The sequence below is a fragment of the Poecilia formosa genome, unplaced genomic scaffold (assembly GCF_000485575.1).
Source record: "Poecilia formosa unplaced genomic scaffold, Poecilia_formosa-5.1.2 Scaffold190, whole genome shotgun sequence".
In the NCBI taxonomy this organism is placed as follows: domain Eukaryota; kingdom Metazoa; phylum Chordata; class Actinopteri; order Cyprinodontiformes; family Poeciliidae; genus Poecilia; species Poecilia formosa.
The window spans coordinates 1,098,916-1,118,262 of record NW_006800129.1 but is presented as its reverse complement, the minus strand read 5'-3'; the positions used below and the strand labels follow the sequence as shown (position 1 = coordinate 1,118,262).

Sequence of the window (19,347 nt, the reverse complement as noted above, 5' to 3'; positions counted from 1 at the left end):
TTCTTAAACATAAACAATAAAAATTATTCTCAATATTACTGAGCAACAGGTTAAGCTTTTGGAAACTTTTCTCCAAAAAGTTCCAGCAAATGATAAACAAATCCAGTCATTTGGTTATTGTAGTTTACTTTTGAATCTCCATAAGTAGCTATAATGTACAAGCAATTTATAGGGTCAATTGTGATTATTTTGTGTATTTAATCAAGAAATATAGGGTAAAATAAAGGAAGTGGCTGCGATACATCTTCAAAGATTCATTCCTTCTTTTCAAATTTTCAATCACTTATATTGTTAGAAAAACATGTTTTCAAACACGCGATAGACTCAATAAATCATCCTTGAGGAGTGAAAATGTTCTTGTTTCTTCTATCAGAATGTACAAACATTACAACACAGGTTCTGTCACAATACCTCTGATTTTTTATTTTTATTTTTGGCAGTAGAGGTTTACCAACTTGTAGATTTCTGAGGCATCCCAGTGAAACACGAGACCCTACCATACATTACATAATTGATGCTCAGCTGAGTCACGATCAATCCCCTTGTAATGTAAAGACAGTTGAACCTGAAGGTCATCGTTCTCAGTCAGGTTTTTATGGATTGGGGACAAGCTGAGGGTCCTAACACTGAAAAGCTACACGCCACACTTTTCTTCCTGCAAGTGGGCGGGTGTGACTTCTGTGGAGAGAGTGTGACTATTGAGGCTTTCTGGTGCTGGAGTTGCCAAAATGTGGTTTTTTTTAATTGTTATTATGCAAATCAGACATAAATTTGCATATAACTAAAGACCTTCTTGAAGTCTTTTCTTTTTCTCTGAGACACATGGAGCTCCCACAATGCTTCCCAGTTTCACATATGGTGAACAGACAACACATTGAGGGACAGCCGGGACAACAAAAACCCTCCCCAAATGCTGTCAAATGAATGTAAAGGAGCAGGAAAGAAACAAAACCAACTAAAAAGAACAAACATTTACTTCTAAATATTAAGTGAATGTATATTAAAAATAGATCTGTGGAAAAGGTTTATGCAAAATAGTTTAAGGCGAGTTTAACCTGGTTTGAATTTTAAATCTGTTAGCTCTGAAAAGCTAGCATTAGCTAATATGCTAGTAGTAACTAACTATAGATGGAAACATTTGGATGTTATTTGAAGTTAGCTAGCATCAGAGTCTATCCTTAAAGCAAAACGCTATTGGCTATGATGATAAAATGAATAGTAGCTATCAATAGCAAATAAATGCTAATATTTCTGGTTTTCCATTAGCATTAGCAAACATGCTAATGTTTGCTAATGGTACAATGTTTAATAAATGATAGCCTTTTTTTTCGTTGCTTGGTGTTTCTAGTTGCAAGGTAGAAAACAAGCTTTATGATTACATTCATTCATTTGTGTGGGTAAAAGTTGTAAACAGAAAAGTTGTAAACAGAATTAATAACATAAATAATATTTGAAGAGTTCAGCTCCCTTTTTTTCCAAGTAATGGTTTACGGGGGGCTTGACTTCTTCTATCTGACACAGTTCTCCAAAGTAAATATTGACTTTTGACCAACCTGAAGCTGATTATTGGTTGAGTGTCTAGTATTGTTGACTAATCTCTCTGTTGGAATTATATATTTTTTCTTTTGGCTTCCATTTTTGAGCAAATGAGATTATATTTGCTGATTTTTGCTAAAGTTACTATTTCATTTCATTTTAGTTTCTTTCTTCAATTTTATTCCCTAACTAATGGAAAAGCACAGGTGCAGTACACACTGATTTAGAGGTTATATAAATAAAATTTGATTGATTCTTTTTGAGTTATGTATTTTCTACTCTCCCATCAACTTTTTAATCAAAGTAATTTTTAAAATTCTGGTATGAATCATGCTAATATTTTCAGAAAGGAATCCACCATAACCATGCAAATAAATACCACATGTTTATTCACACTTACTGACTGCTATTATTTTGAACATACAATGTTTAATAAATGATTAATTCACACAACCAGCATTACTCTACTACATTCACTTGTAATTTCAACTGTATGGCGACATTCACAGATATTATTTGTGACAAGAAAAAAACCTAGCTCTACTAACAGGCCTACAGAGTTGAAATAAGCATTTGTTCCTGAAGATTTGTGTTACTTTGAGTCCCAAAGCAAATGTTTCCACAGCAGCACGGACACAAAGCTGCCCTGTCACAGCAAGCTGACCACAGATAAGCTCCTCTGAAACAGACAACTGACAAACATCGTCCTGCGAAACCCCCCCCACCTCCTCTCATGTGACCTGTTCCCCGTCATCGCCATGTTTAATTATGGACCGGTTCATTTGGACCGCAGGGAGGGAGGAAAACAGAGCAGAAATCCATCCAAACAACCAAACAGCGCCACATCTCCACGGTTCGCTCCAGCACCTGCCCTGAAGCTTCCACTTCCTCAGAGGGAAAATTAAATGCAACAAATCAATTTTGACCTGATTTTTGCAATTTTCCTCTCTCCTCTTACCCCTCCCCGCCTCCTTTTTAAATTTTACTTCAGTCAACAGGGAACAAACTGGGTCTCGGCTGCTTGAGTCGTAGCTGTTTCCATGGCAGCCACTGGACCAACTCGACACGAGCGCTGACGGAGACACTTAGCAATGCTGTTTATTCCCTGTCAGTCTCAGAAGTGATGCTAAACTAACAACTGCTTCCCCAGAGCAGATTGGATGACTGCTGATGGTGGCGCGTGTGTCTGTTTGCATACAATAACGTCTCTTTGTTATAATAAAATGCTTACACAACGACAAAGTATGTTAAACGCGTTTATGCTTTGATGTAAATCTCGATTCCTTTCTTTGTATGTGTTACGACTGGCCTAGGGCTGTAACAGTATGTGGCCCGTATTTTTCTGTGTTTGAGGTTTGAGGAATCCCATCCATCTGCACCCAATCCCAGCCGTGAGAGAAGCACGTGTGTGACAGGTATCCTCGTTAAAATGCCGCGGCCAAGTTAAACACACAAATTATTTATCAAGGAGGCTGTGGAAGGAGCGCGTGGGGAGAATATCAGATTCGTGTCTCGATGCACCACCTCGCCTGCCTCTTCCTTCCTCCGTTGTACGGCCGCGTTCTACAGCGGCGGCTTTGCACAGGTGATCATCACAGGCTGACACTTCCTCCGCTGAGCTCCGAGTCTATCGTCTAGATGCAGAAAGCACACAAGGTTACCGGAGGCTGCTGCGAAGCTTGGAACAGCTGCTCCTGAGGGTTCGCTGGGAGATTTGCTGTGACACAAATGCACAAGTTCTTGGCAAAATTTACTGGAATTTTTTATGTCTGGTTTGTGCTGCATAAGCCAGCTGCTTTTTTCACATTTTATTAGAAATTACAACTACAAAACTACAGTGGGTTTTATGTTTGAAGGCAAATGACTACAAATAAAGATCTGGGAAGGGCTGTATGCATTTGTTTTTGATCTTCTTTACTCTGATGCCCCTAAGTAAAGAGCAACCAGTTACCTTTATTGACCTGATGAGTGAATAGTGTGTTAGTATTATTAAACAAACAGCAATGTGAACACCAAGGAATCCACCAGACAGGTGAAGTTTAAAAACAATACCCCAAGCTTTTAATATCTGACAAGCAGTCGCATGTAGTAACTCTGGAGGAGCTGCAGAATAACTCAGGTGTAGAAATAAATTGATTTTTGAAGATTTAAGTTTTGGAAAATCTGGATTTTTTTTCACCATTCCACTCTTTGTAGTGCATTGCTGTCGAGGTAAGCTAATTATTTTTGCACGTTTTTTCTTTCAATACTGATTCCTTGTTTTCTTTGTTTTTAACAACCTGTTTGAAATAAATAAATAAAATAAAAACAAATTTGGGTTTACATAGTTTGGAGTGATGTCGCACATCCAAGGCCGCCATCTTGTTTTACAGCCTTTACTTATTTGGACCTTGACTTCAAGTCAACTCTAAGAAGAAATATATAAAGGTCAGACTATGACTTTTTTTTAATGACACTACAGTCGTAATATTAGGAGAACAAAGTAGTAATTGTGGGAAAACTTCAATGCCAAACATTACAGAAAATTCATAATCCAAATTTTTTTGTCATTAAAATAACTTTTTCTCATATTTATAAGACATTCTTCTGGTAAAATTACATCTTTATTCTGTCAATATTATGGCTAATCAAAGATTTTGTAACCTGACCCTAATAAGCCATCATACAACTCACAGAAGAGATGATTGAGATAAAACCTGTTTATTGGAAATATTTAAGAGAGAAAAAAAAATAACTTACAATTGGAAATCAAATACAATTCGATTTCCAATTGTAAGTTATTTTTTGTAAGTTAAATCTCTTTTTATGCCATTTCGCAGGTGGGAGAATCAGACGACAAAATCACCTTCAGTGGTGCAATCTACATATACTGTCTTTATGAAAGAAGGCAAGAAGAAAATCAGTGTCTTGCTATTATGTATTATAGGAGAGTGTGGCTGAACACATCTGGAACCATACTTACAACCTTACAAATGAATGAACCTACTTGAAATAGGAGTTAAACTTTAATGATTTTTAGTTGTGTTTTTGTGGCCAGAGCTCAAAGATCCATTTGGTAATTCTTTATTAACACACACACACACACACTAAAAAAACTGCTGAAGATAACAAAAACGCTGGACTGGCTGTGAAAATCCAGGCCTCTGTGCATCCAGAGAGAAGCGCTGGACGGACCGTTGGCCTGCCTGTTGCTCTGACGCAAGCTCTGATAAGACCGATCCCTGTGACGCAACGCTTCGCAGAGATGCCGAGGGCCTGGTATTTTTAGGAACCAGTCTTTGACCTCTAGCTGCAGTCGTGTCAACAGTGCTCACAAAGCAAGGCTAACCATTGTCAGAGGCCACAAAGCAAATAACTCCGGGGTGAAGAATGTGACAAAATCCGAAGAAGTCATTGACAAGCTTATCTACAGAGACCAGGGTGCAACTTTTGAGTGCCTGAAATGTGCCTGCTGCAGTTGTCTGATCGAACGCCGGGGAGAAGAACATGCAGTACATGTCAGCTTGCACGCCCGAACGGACACCCACACGTGAAGGCAGGACCGCTGTTTTGTGATGTAACTTCCCAGAGAATAACAAACAGCAGCAGTTCTGACAAACATTTGACAGCGACAAAAAGGGAAGGCGTCGACCATAACAAAAAGAATGTGGGGCGCTTGTGTTTTTGGAATGATGGGTGGAACGACTTTATGCATTAATGTCCAAACTGTGCAGCAATGGCTAGTTGATTTCAGCTGAAGATCAGGAAAACAAAAGACTTATAGGCGAGAGAAGCTTGCATGCAACAGGACATCTCCATCAGAAAAAGTTTCTATGAATAATTCCTGCACTTCTAGGTGCTACTGGCGGCTTTGTGTTGAACTGGATTGTGCAAGCATGAAGAAAAGCACACAACAAGATCCTGGAACGGCCACGCAGCTGTAAAAACACACATGCAGTACAGTCAAGGAAACAATCATTCACCCTGAACGGCTTCTTATTGACTTGTTGGGACAAAATGCCATTAATTTCAAGAGTGGGCCATGAAGCAGTCCACATTCACAAACCAGAGACCCTCAAGATTGAGCGCAAGAGTCACCGCAGGTCCGACGTGACAGATTCAGCTGGCAACAACAGCGTAAGAAAGAAAACACAGGCAATCCCCATCAGAATAAACACACTAATGCTCATTTTCATGCATGAATGCACTGTAATCAGGTTCAACATTTTCGTAACAAGATTTGTCTGATTGCATTAGGCAATAGTCTGCACAAAGAATTGGTTTAATGACTGAACTACAGCCCTTTTTTGTACCTGTGGGTTGAAAAACCCACAGGTACAAAACCTGTGGGTTTTGTACCTGTGGGTACAAAGATTCAGGTACAAAACCTGTGGGTTTTGTACCTGTGCAAAACCTTTAAATGATGTAAAACTCTAGAATATTGGCAAGTTTTGATCCCTTTGTTGAGGGTCATGTTTCTCCGATTAACAAGATGCGAGGAATATGTTGGTCTAAAAAGCAGAAAATATTCTCATTTTTTGAGAACAGTTTGTCTTTAATTTGACTGACAACTGATCATCTGAAAGTATTTATCTTGAAAACTAAGACACAAAAGAAAAATCTCATGTTCAGGAGCCAAAAATTAAACATAAAAAGACAAGAAAAAAACAGTATCCACTAAAATTCTTGCTTTGTAAACAACCAAGACTAAATGAAGCATGTTTACAAAGGACACAAGACTTTTTAATGACCAGAAAAAGCCAGAGCTTTCATGTCACTGTCAAGGCTTTTTAAACAAGCTCTGAGACTGTTTTGAATTTCTGTGGCCGTGTTCAGATGTGTCATTAATCTGGCTGATTCAGATTCAAGTAGACAGCTTTAAGAACGATGGCTCCCAATAGACAGAATAAAATCCAACCCCAACGATTAGATCCGTTTACTGGTGTTACAGCACACACAACCTGACCTGCTGTAAAGCTAAGTTTCAGAAACAGACATTTAACTAACGCGTGCTCCTCCTATGACCCACTGAATATTATCCTGGCAGAATGTAATTTGTTATTGTGAAATTCCAGCAAGAAGCTCATGAAAACAAGTTCATTAAAAGGTTTCGGTGATAAAATATGTCCGAAAAATATTCCCCCAAATCAGGGTGGAAACTTGTGCTAACCACTCATAAATATTACTAAATATTACACTATAGTGTAAATGTTACACTGTAGTATAATATTTGAAACGTGCGGGGTTTTGTTTTATTTTAGCATTTTATAGATGTGACGTTTGTCAAAATTAGTTTATTTATTCTTCAGATTCATTTTGTTTCGTCAAAAACTTGTTTTCTCCTGACATTTATTTTGTTACCTCTTGGCAGTTGGTGGTTACCGTAGCAACCAGTAACTGACAGCTCCTCCCCCTTTTTCTCTGTCACGTGGGGCAGAAGCTGCTGGACTTCACTTGTTAACCAACCAACTTGATTTTCTCTCTAGTTTTTAGAGTAAATACAGTGAACCTGAGTGCGCCTGTTACTGCACCTGAGACGAACAAAGAAGGGTTGCACACATCCGTGTAGTGAAACATGCTGCTGATGGCTCGCATTTGCCAATTTGTGCCCAATTTTGTAACCACCGGTTGCAATAAAGTCCATTCTTCCTTCCATTTCATATCTGTTTACTTAACCATGAATGTCAGTTATCTTTCCTTGCTCGATAAGAATTTTGATGCAAATAAATTTGCTTAAAATGCGGAAATCTAATATGTTTTTTTGCTTGTTTGTTGTTTTCAGAAGACTTTGATACAAACTATGGCTGACCCCCGTTTGGACCAATTTGACAATTATGAAGCCTGATGAACCAAAATGCTTTTTGTTAACACACATTTACTACAGTCAAATAACCATACTTTACAATACTGTTCACATAGATCATTGAAAACTACCTTAAATGAATATCTGGGGAAAGAAAGTTTATATTTGTGACTTTAGGTGCATATTATTTTTTATGTTTTTCATGTTGTTTTTTTTCAGTTTGAACTTTTATTAGGTAATGAGCAATTTCATGATAATAACTGTAGATGTATTTTGTATTGCTTTTTGCATATTAGTAATACTTGGTGTGCTTCAAGAAATGCGGGTTCAAATTTACATGCTAAATTTTATAAACTGTCACCGTTGAATAAACAGACAAACCTAAGATCAAACAAAAGATGTCTGAAAAAGTTGGTTTTAAAAACACCAAAAAATAATAAGTTCAACATTCAGAAAGGAGTTCTTCCTTTAAGCTTGGAGGTTTGTGCAAACCGCTTTACCCCTTGCATGTAACGCCACATAATTTATTATTAAGTTTATCTTCTATTGTTACAGCAACTTGCAACAACTCAGGCACGTTGACATCTGTAGAAAAGAAAGGCTTTGTAAATGTTTAAACCTGCCAGTGTGAATTGTTGGTTAAGGGTTACCAAGGCTAGTACCCAGCCCTGCCAGATGTTGTTGTATGCTGTATAAGAATCAGAATCAGTGATAACTTTGCAGTTTGCAGGAGTCACTTAAGTTCAGCGGCTGGTCCTTAAACGGACAGGATGCAGTGGCTAAGCTAATCGAATGCCCAGATTTTGTGCTAAAAAACGGAAAAACACTTCTGGAGAAAGAAAACAGATGAGATTATTTACAATACACTGATATGGGTAAAGGGACGATATAGAAATATTAGATTCTGAATTATTAGAATGTGCTGACAGCCTGCTAAGCATAGAGATCATGCTGTGGTCAATAGGCTACATGTTATGTGTTACAGGTCTGTGCTCTGCTTCAAATGCTTCAATTTTGTTTTCCCTCACCTTAAAAAACTAGCTTTAATGTAGTCGCTGTTGTTGTTGTTTACTTGTTTCCAAAGAGACAATGCACATCACAAGATATGCCAGAGTTTGAAAAGAATAAATAGCCATATAGCACAAAAGTTGACCATAAAACTAACAATACATGAAAAATCTGAATAAAAATAAGAATCACATGATTCTTATTTAGGAATAATCTTAGTATTACTACAAAATCCAAGTCTTGATCTAAACGATGGGAAACACTCCTCTTGAAATACCCTTTGACTCTCCAGTCTGCTACAGAAATAAAACAAACACTGTTTATCTTATTATAAAAAGGAGGCAGGAAGTGAAATCAGACATCCTGAACCAGAAGGATTCCTCGTTTTAGCGTTGGAATCATCCACGACCTTCATCGGCGCTACAGCGTCCCTGAGGTTAATGAGTTATTGGAGAAAGAGGAAATACTTGCAGAAAAGCATGAAGCGGTGATTGATGACAATGTAATAACCGTGTCACACAATACAGAGACGACCTCAGAGATATGCTGCTCTCGCTGGGCTGCAGCTATCTCATGACATTCATTCGCTCAACGATGGCAAACAACGCTGGGTCTGTGATGGATAACGCCACGGTATATCATGCAGGAGGCTAGGCGCAGCACTGTAAACACTGAGTTCCCATCGAGCCCTGATGTTTGCCCCCTCATTTGTATTGAATTTATAATAAACAGACACAATATGAAGTTGTTTGCTGAGAACGGATTCAGCAGCAGGACAAATAAGTGAAAGGATATCGTAACGAATGCACACCTCAGACAATCAGCAATCATTAAGTCTGATATCCTCCCATTGTTTTCACCTAATGGCCCTCCTGTTATGCTTTACATAACTCGTCTCCGAGGAGATGACTGTCGTAAAACAGCTAAGATAGTAAAAGAGGCAAACAGCCGCAACAACCCCTGCCCCCCGTCCCTTTGCGGTTCCCTCCGTCCTCCCTTTTGGCCTCACCCCCGTCACCCCACCAGAGCAGAAAAGTACAAAGTGTCCCTTGTGAAAGAGCACAGAGATCTGAGTGTTGCTGCTTTATATCATGGTATTCTCCCATTGTCACAGAGCAGCACACAGACACACACTGCTGTCCAGCCGGAGCGGTTCATTCAGCCCACTGACCTTCAGCAAGCCCTCAGGTCCTTGGCATGACGTACAAGCGGCACACTGTGCAGAGAGACCCTGTAAGCCCCAAATACGCAGCTCCGGCACGGTGACAAATCACAGTCGAGCGGTTCACACTGCAGCCGCTGCGCTGCCAGTTCACACACTATCACCCCATCGTAAATATCAAGTCTGTGTTTCGGCGTAGCCAGACAAGAAGCCACGCGGTCAGGAGTCCATTAATGTCTGAGGGATAGATTTTAATAAACACGCATCTTCAATATCCCACAAAACGTTCATCTCACTTTTTTGGTATTTATAAGCAAAAACTTTCAAATTTCCCAGCTAACCAGTAAAACCGTAGCAGCCTGAACAGCTCCTTCATTAAACTGATCTGAAAACTGGCATTGGGTTTTGGTCAGTGACTCATGAAGTGGTGAGGAACCCCACTTGAAACTAGCGCTGCTGTTGTTTCATGCAGACCGGATGTGAGAAGAGGTATCTCTCTGGAGGGTTGACATTTGACACGTCACTTTTACAGCGTGATGAAATTACAGCCGTGACAGCTTGTTCCCACAAACTCCCAAAAAACTACATAATTGAAACGTTCTAGTTAATGACAAATATTTTTTAATCATTTAGCTGCACACATACTTTAATGATTCACATTTTTTGTCTTTATTTTCAGGGGGGGGGACTCTAAATGATGTGAGGTTAGTAGTAAATCAAATTGTTTTTAATGGAAAGTGTTGGATTTTGTATGGGAAAATGAGGATAAAGCAGTAATATAGCTGGTGATTGCTCCAATAGACAAGAAGACAATGTTCTCTAAATAGGCATTTTTTTACAGATAACTTGTTTTAAAGGTAATCTCCTACTTGCTGAATTGTTTTATCTCTTCCAATTCAGCAGAAACTATGAAAAATAAACAAACCACTGCACATTCTTAGTAAATTGTTCAACAGTTTGTTTAAAATGAAGATTCAAAGTATTGATTCCACAAATTATGTCTTCATTTTTCTTCTTTGTTTATGTAAGTTTATGTTTAAATATATATTTGGTATTAGTGCTGAGCATTATAAGGAAATCTTGCTTTGATTGAAAATGTTAAATTGTGATGAAAACTCAAGTTTCAAATGATTCAGTTTTGGGCACTATCTACATGGAGACTTTATCCAACAGGGTGAAAATATTATTTATTAAAACATAAGTCTTTCAGTAGGAAATGTCTTAAGTTAGAATAGGGAGAAGAACTTACAGAGTCCAGAAAAGTTGCTGTGCAAAACACCTCACAAAATAAAAGAATGTCAACGCTTCACCTAAAGAGTTTAGTTATCAAGTGTGTTTTGTGGCTCTTACCATTTAGGGTGAATTCACACCAGCTCAGTTTGGTCCACTTTAATCAAAATCTAGTTTGTTTGCCTAGTAAGTCTGATTCGTTTGGGGAGGTGTGAATTTGTAAACGAATTCTGATGTGGCCCAAAGGAGCAAACAAAACTAATGCATCCTAGGTCTCGATTTGATTGAAGTGAATTGTTTGAATGCAAAGCAGAATGGAGTCTGCACTAAAGCAGGAGGTGGACTTTAGAGCAGGGCATTCTGGGTAAATTCAACCAAAACAAACGAAAGAGTCTAACGCCAATGAGAGAAATGGCTCATGGTCGTTTACCAAAGACAAAAGCAAAATCCTACAACCGCTGAAATCTGGCGCTATTCCATTTTTGTTTACATTTTCTGAAGAAGGAAGTTGCACTCATGTTTTCATATCATTTCCTTCAGTAGTTGTGTTTGCAGCGCCACCACAGGCTAGGAGGGTAAACAGGATTTTCAAAGGGTTCGTTTGACACAGTGCAGTTTGAAAATGTAGCAAATGTTGCAACTTTGGTCTCCAATCGAACCAAGTCTACTGGATTATCAGGTGCAAAAACAACCCCTGTGAGTGTCGAGAGATGAAAACCATCCAACTGTAACAGTGTTATGTTACACATGCATCTGTACATAATTTAGGTTGATCTGGAGACCTGAATTTCTTAGTTCACCTGGAAAAACTTCTCAAATTTGCAGCTGACAAAGTAATTTGACATCTTTTCTGTTCATGTTTAATAACCAGAGAGACAGCAAAGAAATGAAACGGGTCGTACCTGTTTCCAGAGGAACTTGTCTTCCTGGTTCATCTGCCATGTGGTCACCACATGTATGATCGACAGCACCGCTCCACTCAGCACCGCAGCCCTCATCCGGACGGGAAGCAGCGTGTAGATGATGTAGATGAAGAACACAGACCACCAGATTCCTTCTGAAGCACTCCTAGGCGCCACCATGAAGACTCCGAACACCTGCACTGACACCAGGACTCCAATCACCAGGTAACTGACCATCCACATGTAGTCCTGGTGGAAGCCGTTGCGGTTGCAAACCACCATGAGAGCCATGAAGAGAGCCATGGCCACGGACAGGGCTGATGAGTAGGCCACGTCCGGAGCGGCGTGGACACAGTGGAAGGTCAGCATGATGCCGCACACGATCACAAGCACCCCCATGAGCATGGTCAAGGAGCTCTGGTTCAGCCTAAAGAAGTAACGCTGGTAAAGGCGTTCCAGTTTGCGGGACTGGAATTTTTTTGACTGGAATACACGCACCACCCTGAGCCAGCAGTCTGCCGCCGTCACCACGCCTCCTGCCCCGTTGGGACTCTCATCTCCCATGTCGCTGCTTCCTCCATTGCATCCCCCTTTCCTGCCTTTCAATTCGCCATCCTCAAAGCCCAAGTCAACTGATTTCAGCCCCACACCTTCCCCAGGAGCCCCTCCCCTCTTGCCGTAGTGATCCTCCTGCCATCCGCAGCGGACGCCGAAGTTCCCCCCGCCTCCGATAGCCCCGGCCACCCCTCCACGATGGTGCTGAGGGAGGGGGGCTCCGGAAGGGGGCTCCATAGCATCCGGGTCCCGCAGACAGCTCATGTAACGCGGGCTGCAGAGAGAAGAGCCTCCCTTCCGTTTGGACTTCTTGCCATTGCGTTCACCCCACGCAGTCTTGCGGTCGTCCACTCGGGCAACTAGGAGACCACTGAACCAGGACATTCTGTTTGAGAAGACAAACAACAGTTAGCATTGAAGCTACGTTGGACAACGTGATGCCTTCTCCCTCCTTTGACTCTCTCTAAATAGGGCTGGGCGTTACGGCTTAAAAATTAAACCTCTGACTTTTTTTCCTGTTGGCTCCTATTTTCTATTTTAATCGATTTCACTTTCTATTTTACAAAAGAAATTACAAATGGCTGAAAATAATTCAAAAAAGTGGCTTTCATTTTAATCAGGGTTTCCCCAGTGTATGATAAGCCTGGTGGGCCACCAGGCTTTTACTTGTGCCACGGCCAAGCTAAGCATTGTTGGTTTATTTATTATAGTTTTTTATACACCGGTAACAATGAGTAGTTAAAGAGTTTTCTTGGCAAAATGGTTGAAAGCACAATGACAACACAGTCTGGTCAGTGTGTGAACAGATTGAAAGACTGAGTTCAGGTGTCTCTTTTACCGTTCTACACGCTAACAACTTCAGCGAATTAAGTCACAGATAAAAGATTTTAAAAAATGTGGATCCTTTTAATTAGGATAAGACAACTGAAGTGCCAAGAATCAAAATTTAGTTTGCATTTGTCTTTCTAAAAATGTAATAATTAGTGTTTAAGTTTTGTCAGTATGGTCAATAATGCAACTCAAAACACACCCTATACCGCCAGGCTTAACATGTTTTCTGGGGGAAACACTGTCAATCTTACATTCTGTGAGTTGAATGACGGATTATTAGGGTCAGCTATGAGAATGTTTAATTGCAAGAATATAGTCAAACTATTAGCAGAATAATTGTACCAGAAAAAAATAACGTCTTGAAATTACGAGAAAGTTTTCTTTCAATGAGGGAAAAAAAGCTTTGATAGAGTTATCAAAGTCTGATATGATATGAACAGGTTAGTTCAACAAATAAGTACAGTGGTTTGCAGTTAGTTTAGTTTAGTTTAGTTTAGTTTAGTTTAGTTTAGTTTAGTTTATTTAGGATCCACAATGCTGCTGCTGCTCTTACAGAGGTCCACATATCACTTCTTTACATCAATAAAAACAATTTTTACAAATTACAAAAAAAAAAAACAGCCAGCAAAAAGCAAACAAGACATGAAAAAATACATGCAGTCTTAGGTTAAACACATAATTAAATCTAGTGTAGCATATTTAGTTCACAACCAGAAACCTACATTGTTTATACTAATAATATATATTCTTTAAAATTTTTACTTTCATTAAATATGACATCAGTTGGCATTCATTTCTAGTTCTGCTAGTAATAATAATTTGATGCTGATGTGTTAAAAGATTAACTATTTCTAATAGGTTTTAAGTACTATGTGTAAAACTTAAACCAATGTATTGTTTCACAAGATGCTCAATGATCCTCATGTAATTTTTTTATTTTTCTTGCTGGACTACGTTATTCTTGTGATATTACAACTTTATTCTGGTAATATTACAACTAGCATATTTAGCTCACAACCAGAAACCTACATTGTTTATACTAATAATATATATTCTTTAAAATTTTTACTTTCATTAAATATGACATCAGTTGGCATTCATTTCTAGTTCTGCTAGTAATAATAATTTGATGCTGATGTGTTAAAAGATTAACTATTTCTAATAGGTTTTAAGTACTATGTGTAAAACTTAAACCAATGTATTGTTTCACAAGATGCTCAATGATCCTCATGTAATTTTTTATTTTTCTTGCTGGACTACTTTATTCTTGTGATATTACAACTTTATTCTGGTAATATTACAACTTATTTTTCCTACTTAATAAAAAAAAATCCGTCATAGCGTTGAATTCAAAGTGAAAGTAAATAAAAGCTATAAAACACTATTGTCGAACAAGAAGGCGGCTCCTCTGAACTGTGGAAACCCAAGGTGAAAAACGATACAGATTTTCTAAAAATGAATTCTTCCAAAACCAAAAATTCAGTTAATCAATAAAATCAATTTACCGCCCAGCCCTACCTGTAGGAGCTGTCTGTTTACCTGTCAGGGTTCTGGTACATGTTCCAGCCCTTTCCCTTACGACCGGTTCACTCATTTATCCCCCTGGACGAAATTTTGACGAAGAGAGGAGAGGTTTGCAGGCGCCGTGTTGCACGGCCGGAGGCTGAGAGTAAACAGCGGGCCGACTGACACACCAAACTCCAGATGGCGGTGCCACACCCAACAAGCAGAGCCTAATTTAAATAAGACTGGAGTGCCAGACCTATCTCCACGGCTTCTGCTGGCTCTGGAGGGAAGAAAGTCAAACATACAAAAGAGTGACAAGTTGATAAATAGACGTGTCATCGTGTTTTAACAATAAAAGAACATATAAGAGGTAACATCAGGATCTGAAAATTAAAGCAGATATTTTGTGGGGGATATATATACACAATATATTTTTAAAATAGCAAATAAATCAAAATTGCATTTAATTGCTATGCATAAACTACACAAATTCCCATAAATTACATTTCCTACCTTCGCGGTAGCAAACTGTAGGACAGTTTTATTGGAGAACAACCTCCAAACTTTAGCAGCAAAGCAGAAGCTACAGAGTTGTTTTATTTTTTTCAGATCCTATTTGTGGGCATAAGTTCATCCTTTCTGACTCCAGCATGACCCATTCTCTGATATAACCTCTCTAAAAAAAGCATTTTGGAGTCAGCCAGGACAAAAAAGAACAGATGGACTACCCGAAGCTCTGTTTATAATCTCAATCAATGATAAACAGACAAGTAAAAACATCCAGATAAAAGCTGCCAGACAGCAGGACATTGTCAAAACCATAATGTTTTATTCAAAGTGACAGACTCTGCAGGCCTGTGGGCCGAAATAAAAAGTACAAATAGAAACATCCAGAAAGTCAGGATGTCAGGGTTTCATCCACATCAGAGGTTACAGCAGAGGATTTCGGCTCGATGAATTACATGTTACAATATTATTATTCTAAAAATATGCATCGCGCTTCAAGTTGAAGGTTATTCTGAAGCTGAGGTGTTGGATAAAGAACAAGAACCATTGGACCGGACCATTGCAGCTTTTTGTTGCCCTGTAGACCAGAGGGACACATCAAAAATAACAGTGTGAGGCTACATTTTATCAGTCAAATAAAAGCAGGTTTTTATCTGTATAATGCCAAATTACACCAGTCAATCCCCCCCACCCAAATTTTCACAATTCTGCAAAAATTCATGCAAAAACCATGCATGAATTTTTGTATTGGAATACTCACAGTTCCAATGCATAACTGTGAGGGTATTTGAAATTGTCTGCAAAAATATTGGGGTTATGCGACTGCACTGCTGCCTCTGGATTACTGGATGTCAAACTGCAGTTCATAACTGATATGGCAAGAAACAAAAAGTCGTATTTACTGTCATACATAAGAGCAAATATTGCAAAATGTCAGATCATTGATTTTGATTGCAAAAAATATCACAAAAAATAATTGCAAAATCCTGGAGGTACTGATCAGGTTGAAAAGATGTTCAACACCATTTGATTTAAATAAGCACACAGCTGTTTACTAATATTTTAACATTTTGTTCACGGGTTTTACCAATACATTCTGGCCCTTTGAGAACATTCATGGTCTTGATGTGGCCCAAAATAAAAATTAGTTTGACACGTTGATGTTCAACCTCCCACCTACGGTCAAAAGATATTGATCACGACCAAAACAATAAGATTTTAATTACAAGCAGCAAAATCTTTCATCCATAGGTTCAGAGTCGAGGTGTTTCGACCATCTGGTCACCTCCCTTTAGAGGTATTTCCCACTAAGTGGAGACTCTAGGGGCGAGGAAGAAATATAAATACTTTCAGCTCGATGATTGCCTTGAGTTCCCCAGAGCAGTGTGGAAAGAATCACTGAGAAGAGGAATGAAAGGACGGACAGATTGGTGGACGAAGATATGCATGTATTTCTTGTGTAACTGATCAAGCAGACATTAATGACACACATTAATTTTTAGTGAGTATAGCTCCGATCTGCTGAGCCAGAATAAACCCTTAAAGGTGTGTTTGTGGCGACACCAGGGGTGAACAACATGGACGTGGAATTTAATCAAGATATTTTGCGTTTCTGTTGCACCAATCACTTCCGATGCCGTTACAGATATCCGAGGTTTAACATTGGTACTGAATTGACTTAAACTGTTTCTTTAAAAAAAAAAAAAAAAAAACATAAATGTGATGAACTACAAATTTATTTGATAACTCTGCACCGGAACAGAATATTTAAATATTTACCAGTAGCTTCACAAGCTGGTATATTCAAACATGTAGAAACAACACAACTTTAATTTGCTCAGTCAATGTAAAGTAAACAATAAAGAAACTGACGAAAACAATAGGCTAAACATATAGAATTAAACTGCAGCAAGAGCAATTCTAAATATAATGTGAAATAAATAATAAGTCATGACGTCACTCAGAGCTCAGAGCATAGCATTAGACTGGATAGATCTGCCCTTATTCTATATCTATAATTATTTTCAATATGAGGATCGATACAAACATTAATACCGGATCTGTGCATCTCTAATTGTGATACAAATAAAAGTGAAGATAGGAACTATTTATCATGTCTTTAATAAGTAACACTATGGCTGTGGCTGCAAGGCACAGCATCTATAGCACCAAGCTTAAAAAAACGTATCAAGCTTTTCCAGGACTTCATTTACTTAAAGAAACATGATCTACATTCCTACACTGTGCACAGACACTTCATTTAATCCTATTTTTTTAATTTACAGAAGAAAAAACAGTGGAGAAAACAGCAAAACATAACATTTTAGTCAGATTTATTTCCATTAACCAAAATGTATCTAGAACTTTTTCACAATAAATGATAAATCAAATGCCCACCCATAGCTGACACCAAGATAGTAGCAGCAGATCTTTCTAGTCCTTTTACTTTAAAAGATCAATTTATCCGGCACATCTCATAAATGCTCAAGTGAATAGAAATCTGAAAATTTGAGGGTGAGTCAATATTCACATGTTGTGTTTCTCAAATAATTTTTGCTCTGTATTGCAAAAAGACTCCACAACCATTGGTGATACTGCTTCCAAGAAATGATGTAGATATTCTGCAAAAATGCCTTGGTAAGCAAAAATCCAAACTGATGGTGGGACCCAAGGCTTCCCAGGAGGGTGTTGTGCAAATCCTCACACTGTCCATCAGTGGCCAGGCTACCTTCCTGTTCAAGTCTGCTTGATTCAAATCACGCTTACAGCACTACCTGGGATTTCTCCCATTTACTGGGATTCCTCCGGTTTAATTTCAACCAGGTCAATCAGCGAGCACAAGGAAAAGCTGCGAACGATGATGTCACTTTTCTGTTCTGTTTTAGAAATGTGGTTTGCCTGTGGTTTTAACAAAGCAGCAAAGGAAGTGAACAAAATCTGAGTTGGTCACACTTCCAAATATTAAACCAACACCTTGTTCAGGTCAGTACTTCTCTCTTCGCAGTGGAGGATGGTTGTTTACAGCACAACTTCCAGTAAGCTTCATAGCGTCGAACTGGCGCATTACATTCTTCAAATGTTATTGATATTTATATTTCAGTCCCCTTTTAACTTTGGGGAAACAAGCAATTACAACCTGGGTAATATTCTGATGACCATAGTGCTACAAATAACCCATAATTTAACTTTCTTTCCATCACAGCAATAGAAAAGAAACCAAAAGCCTTGCTCTCCCCAAATCTTAGTGTGCTGAATTTATACCAGATCAATTGGTCAAATGTATCATCAGCATGCAAAGCTTTACTGAATTACACTTCAGATTTATTACTTAGTAAATGCTGCATTTGGAAACTCTTTTGCACAGATTTGATGTTGACCATGCAGACCAGTTTTCAAGATCCAGTTCTTGAGATTCATTTAAATCTTCACGGGTGCCAGTTTTTCCTGCAACACAGCAACTTTAAGAACAAAATGTTCACCTGCTGATGTCCTGATAAAGAGATACTAATCAGTGTGTTCACTTCACCTGCCAGTGGTCATAATGTCATGCCTGATCAGTGTGGGTAATAATAGAAATGCTCTTAATAGAAATGCTCTGTGCGGATTTCTGATTGGATCATGAAAAGGCCACATATGGTGGATCTTCCCAGGCCACCAGTCGACCAGATCCTCCACGGCTGCAGCTTCGCTGCCTTGTTGCAGAGAAAACAGCTTCTTCTCGCCGTATTTCGCTTTCTTTCGTCCAGCACCCCTCCTCCTCCTTTCGCTGGATCGACAAGATTCAAGGGGAACCAGCACCTCCCCTCCCCGCCCCGCCCCTCCTCTTCGCTCTCTTCCCACCTCTCCCTCCCGGTCTGTGTCCCTCGCTCCCCCCGCACAAGGTCGACCAGCTCATACCCATTTGCCAGCGTCGCGTCGCGGCTCTGCCAGTCGCTTGCTTGGTGCCTGGCTCAGCTCTCCATCCGCTCCCTCTCTCCGTCCCTCTGCTAAAGGGGAGCAGTGGGGAAGCGAGAGAGGCAGTGGAGGGTAGGTGGGTGGGTGACCATTGCTCTAAGGGGGCATTTTCAACCGGACGCTGGCCGCAAACAGCGCGCACTGACTCATTCATTTCGCGCGTGCACCCCTCTGTCCCCAGGTCACTTCTCACCCAGATGATGCAGATGCAAAACCCTTTCAAGGAAATTAAAAACTGCTTAATTTAATTTTTATTCTGGTTTTCAGTCCCTGCATCTGCTGCGGCTCTGGTGTCTGGATGCCGTGCACACACAGGCAAGGCCGTGTGTGTGTGTGTGTGTGTGTGTGTGTGTGTGTGTGTGTGTGTGTGTGTG

The 19,347-nt window shown here is 39.4% G+C and overlaps 1 protein-coding gene across 1 annotated transcript in view; it reads right to left on the bottom strand.

The window, feature by feature from the left end:
• The window catches only part of LOC103147813 (adenylate cyclase type 6-like), a 51,312-nt gene that overhangs the window by 30,913 nt on the left and 1,052 nt on the right, over positions 1 to 19,347 (bottom strand). The window contains exons 2-3 of the mRNA XM_016678791.1: positions 14,546 to 14,792; positions 11,621 to 12,560 (exon numbers count right to left, since the gene is read on the bottom strand). Coding sequence (XP_016534277.1) covers positions 11,621 to 12,560; positions 14,546 to 14,565 — 960 coding nt within the window. The 5' untranslated portion in view covers positions 14,566 to 14,792. The remainder of the gene's footprint in view (positions 1 to 11,620; positions 12,561 to 14,545; positions 14,793 to 19,347) is intronic.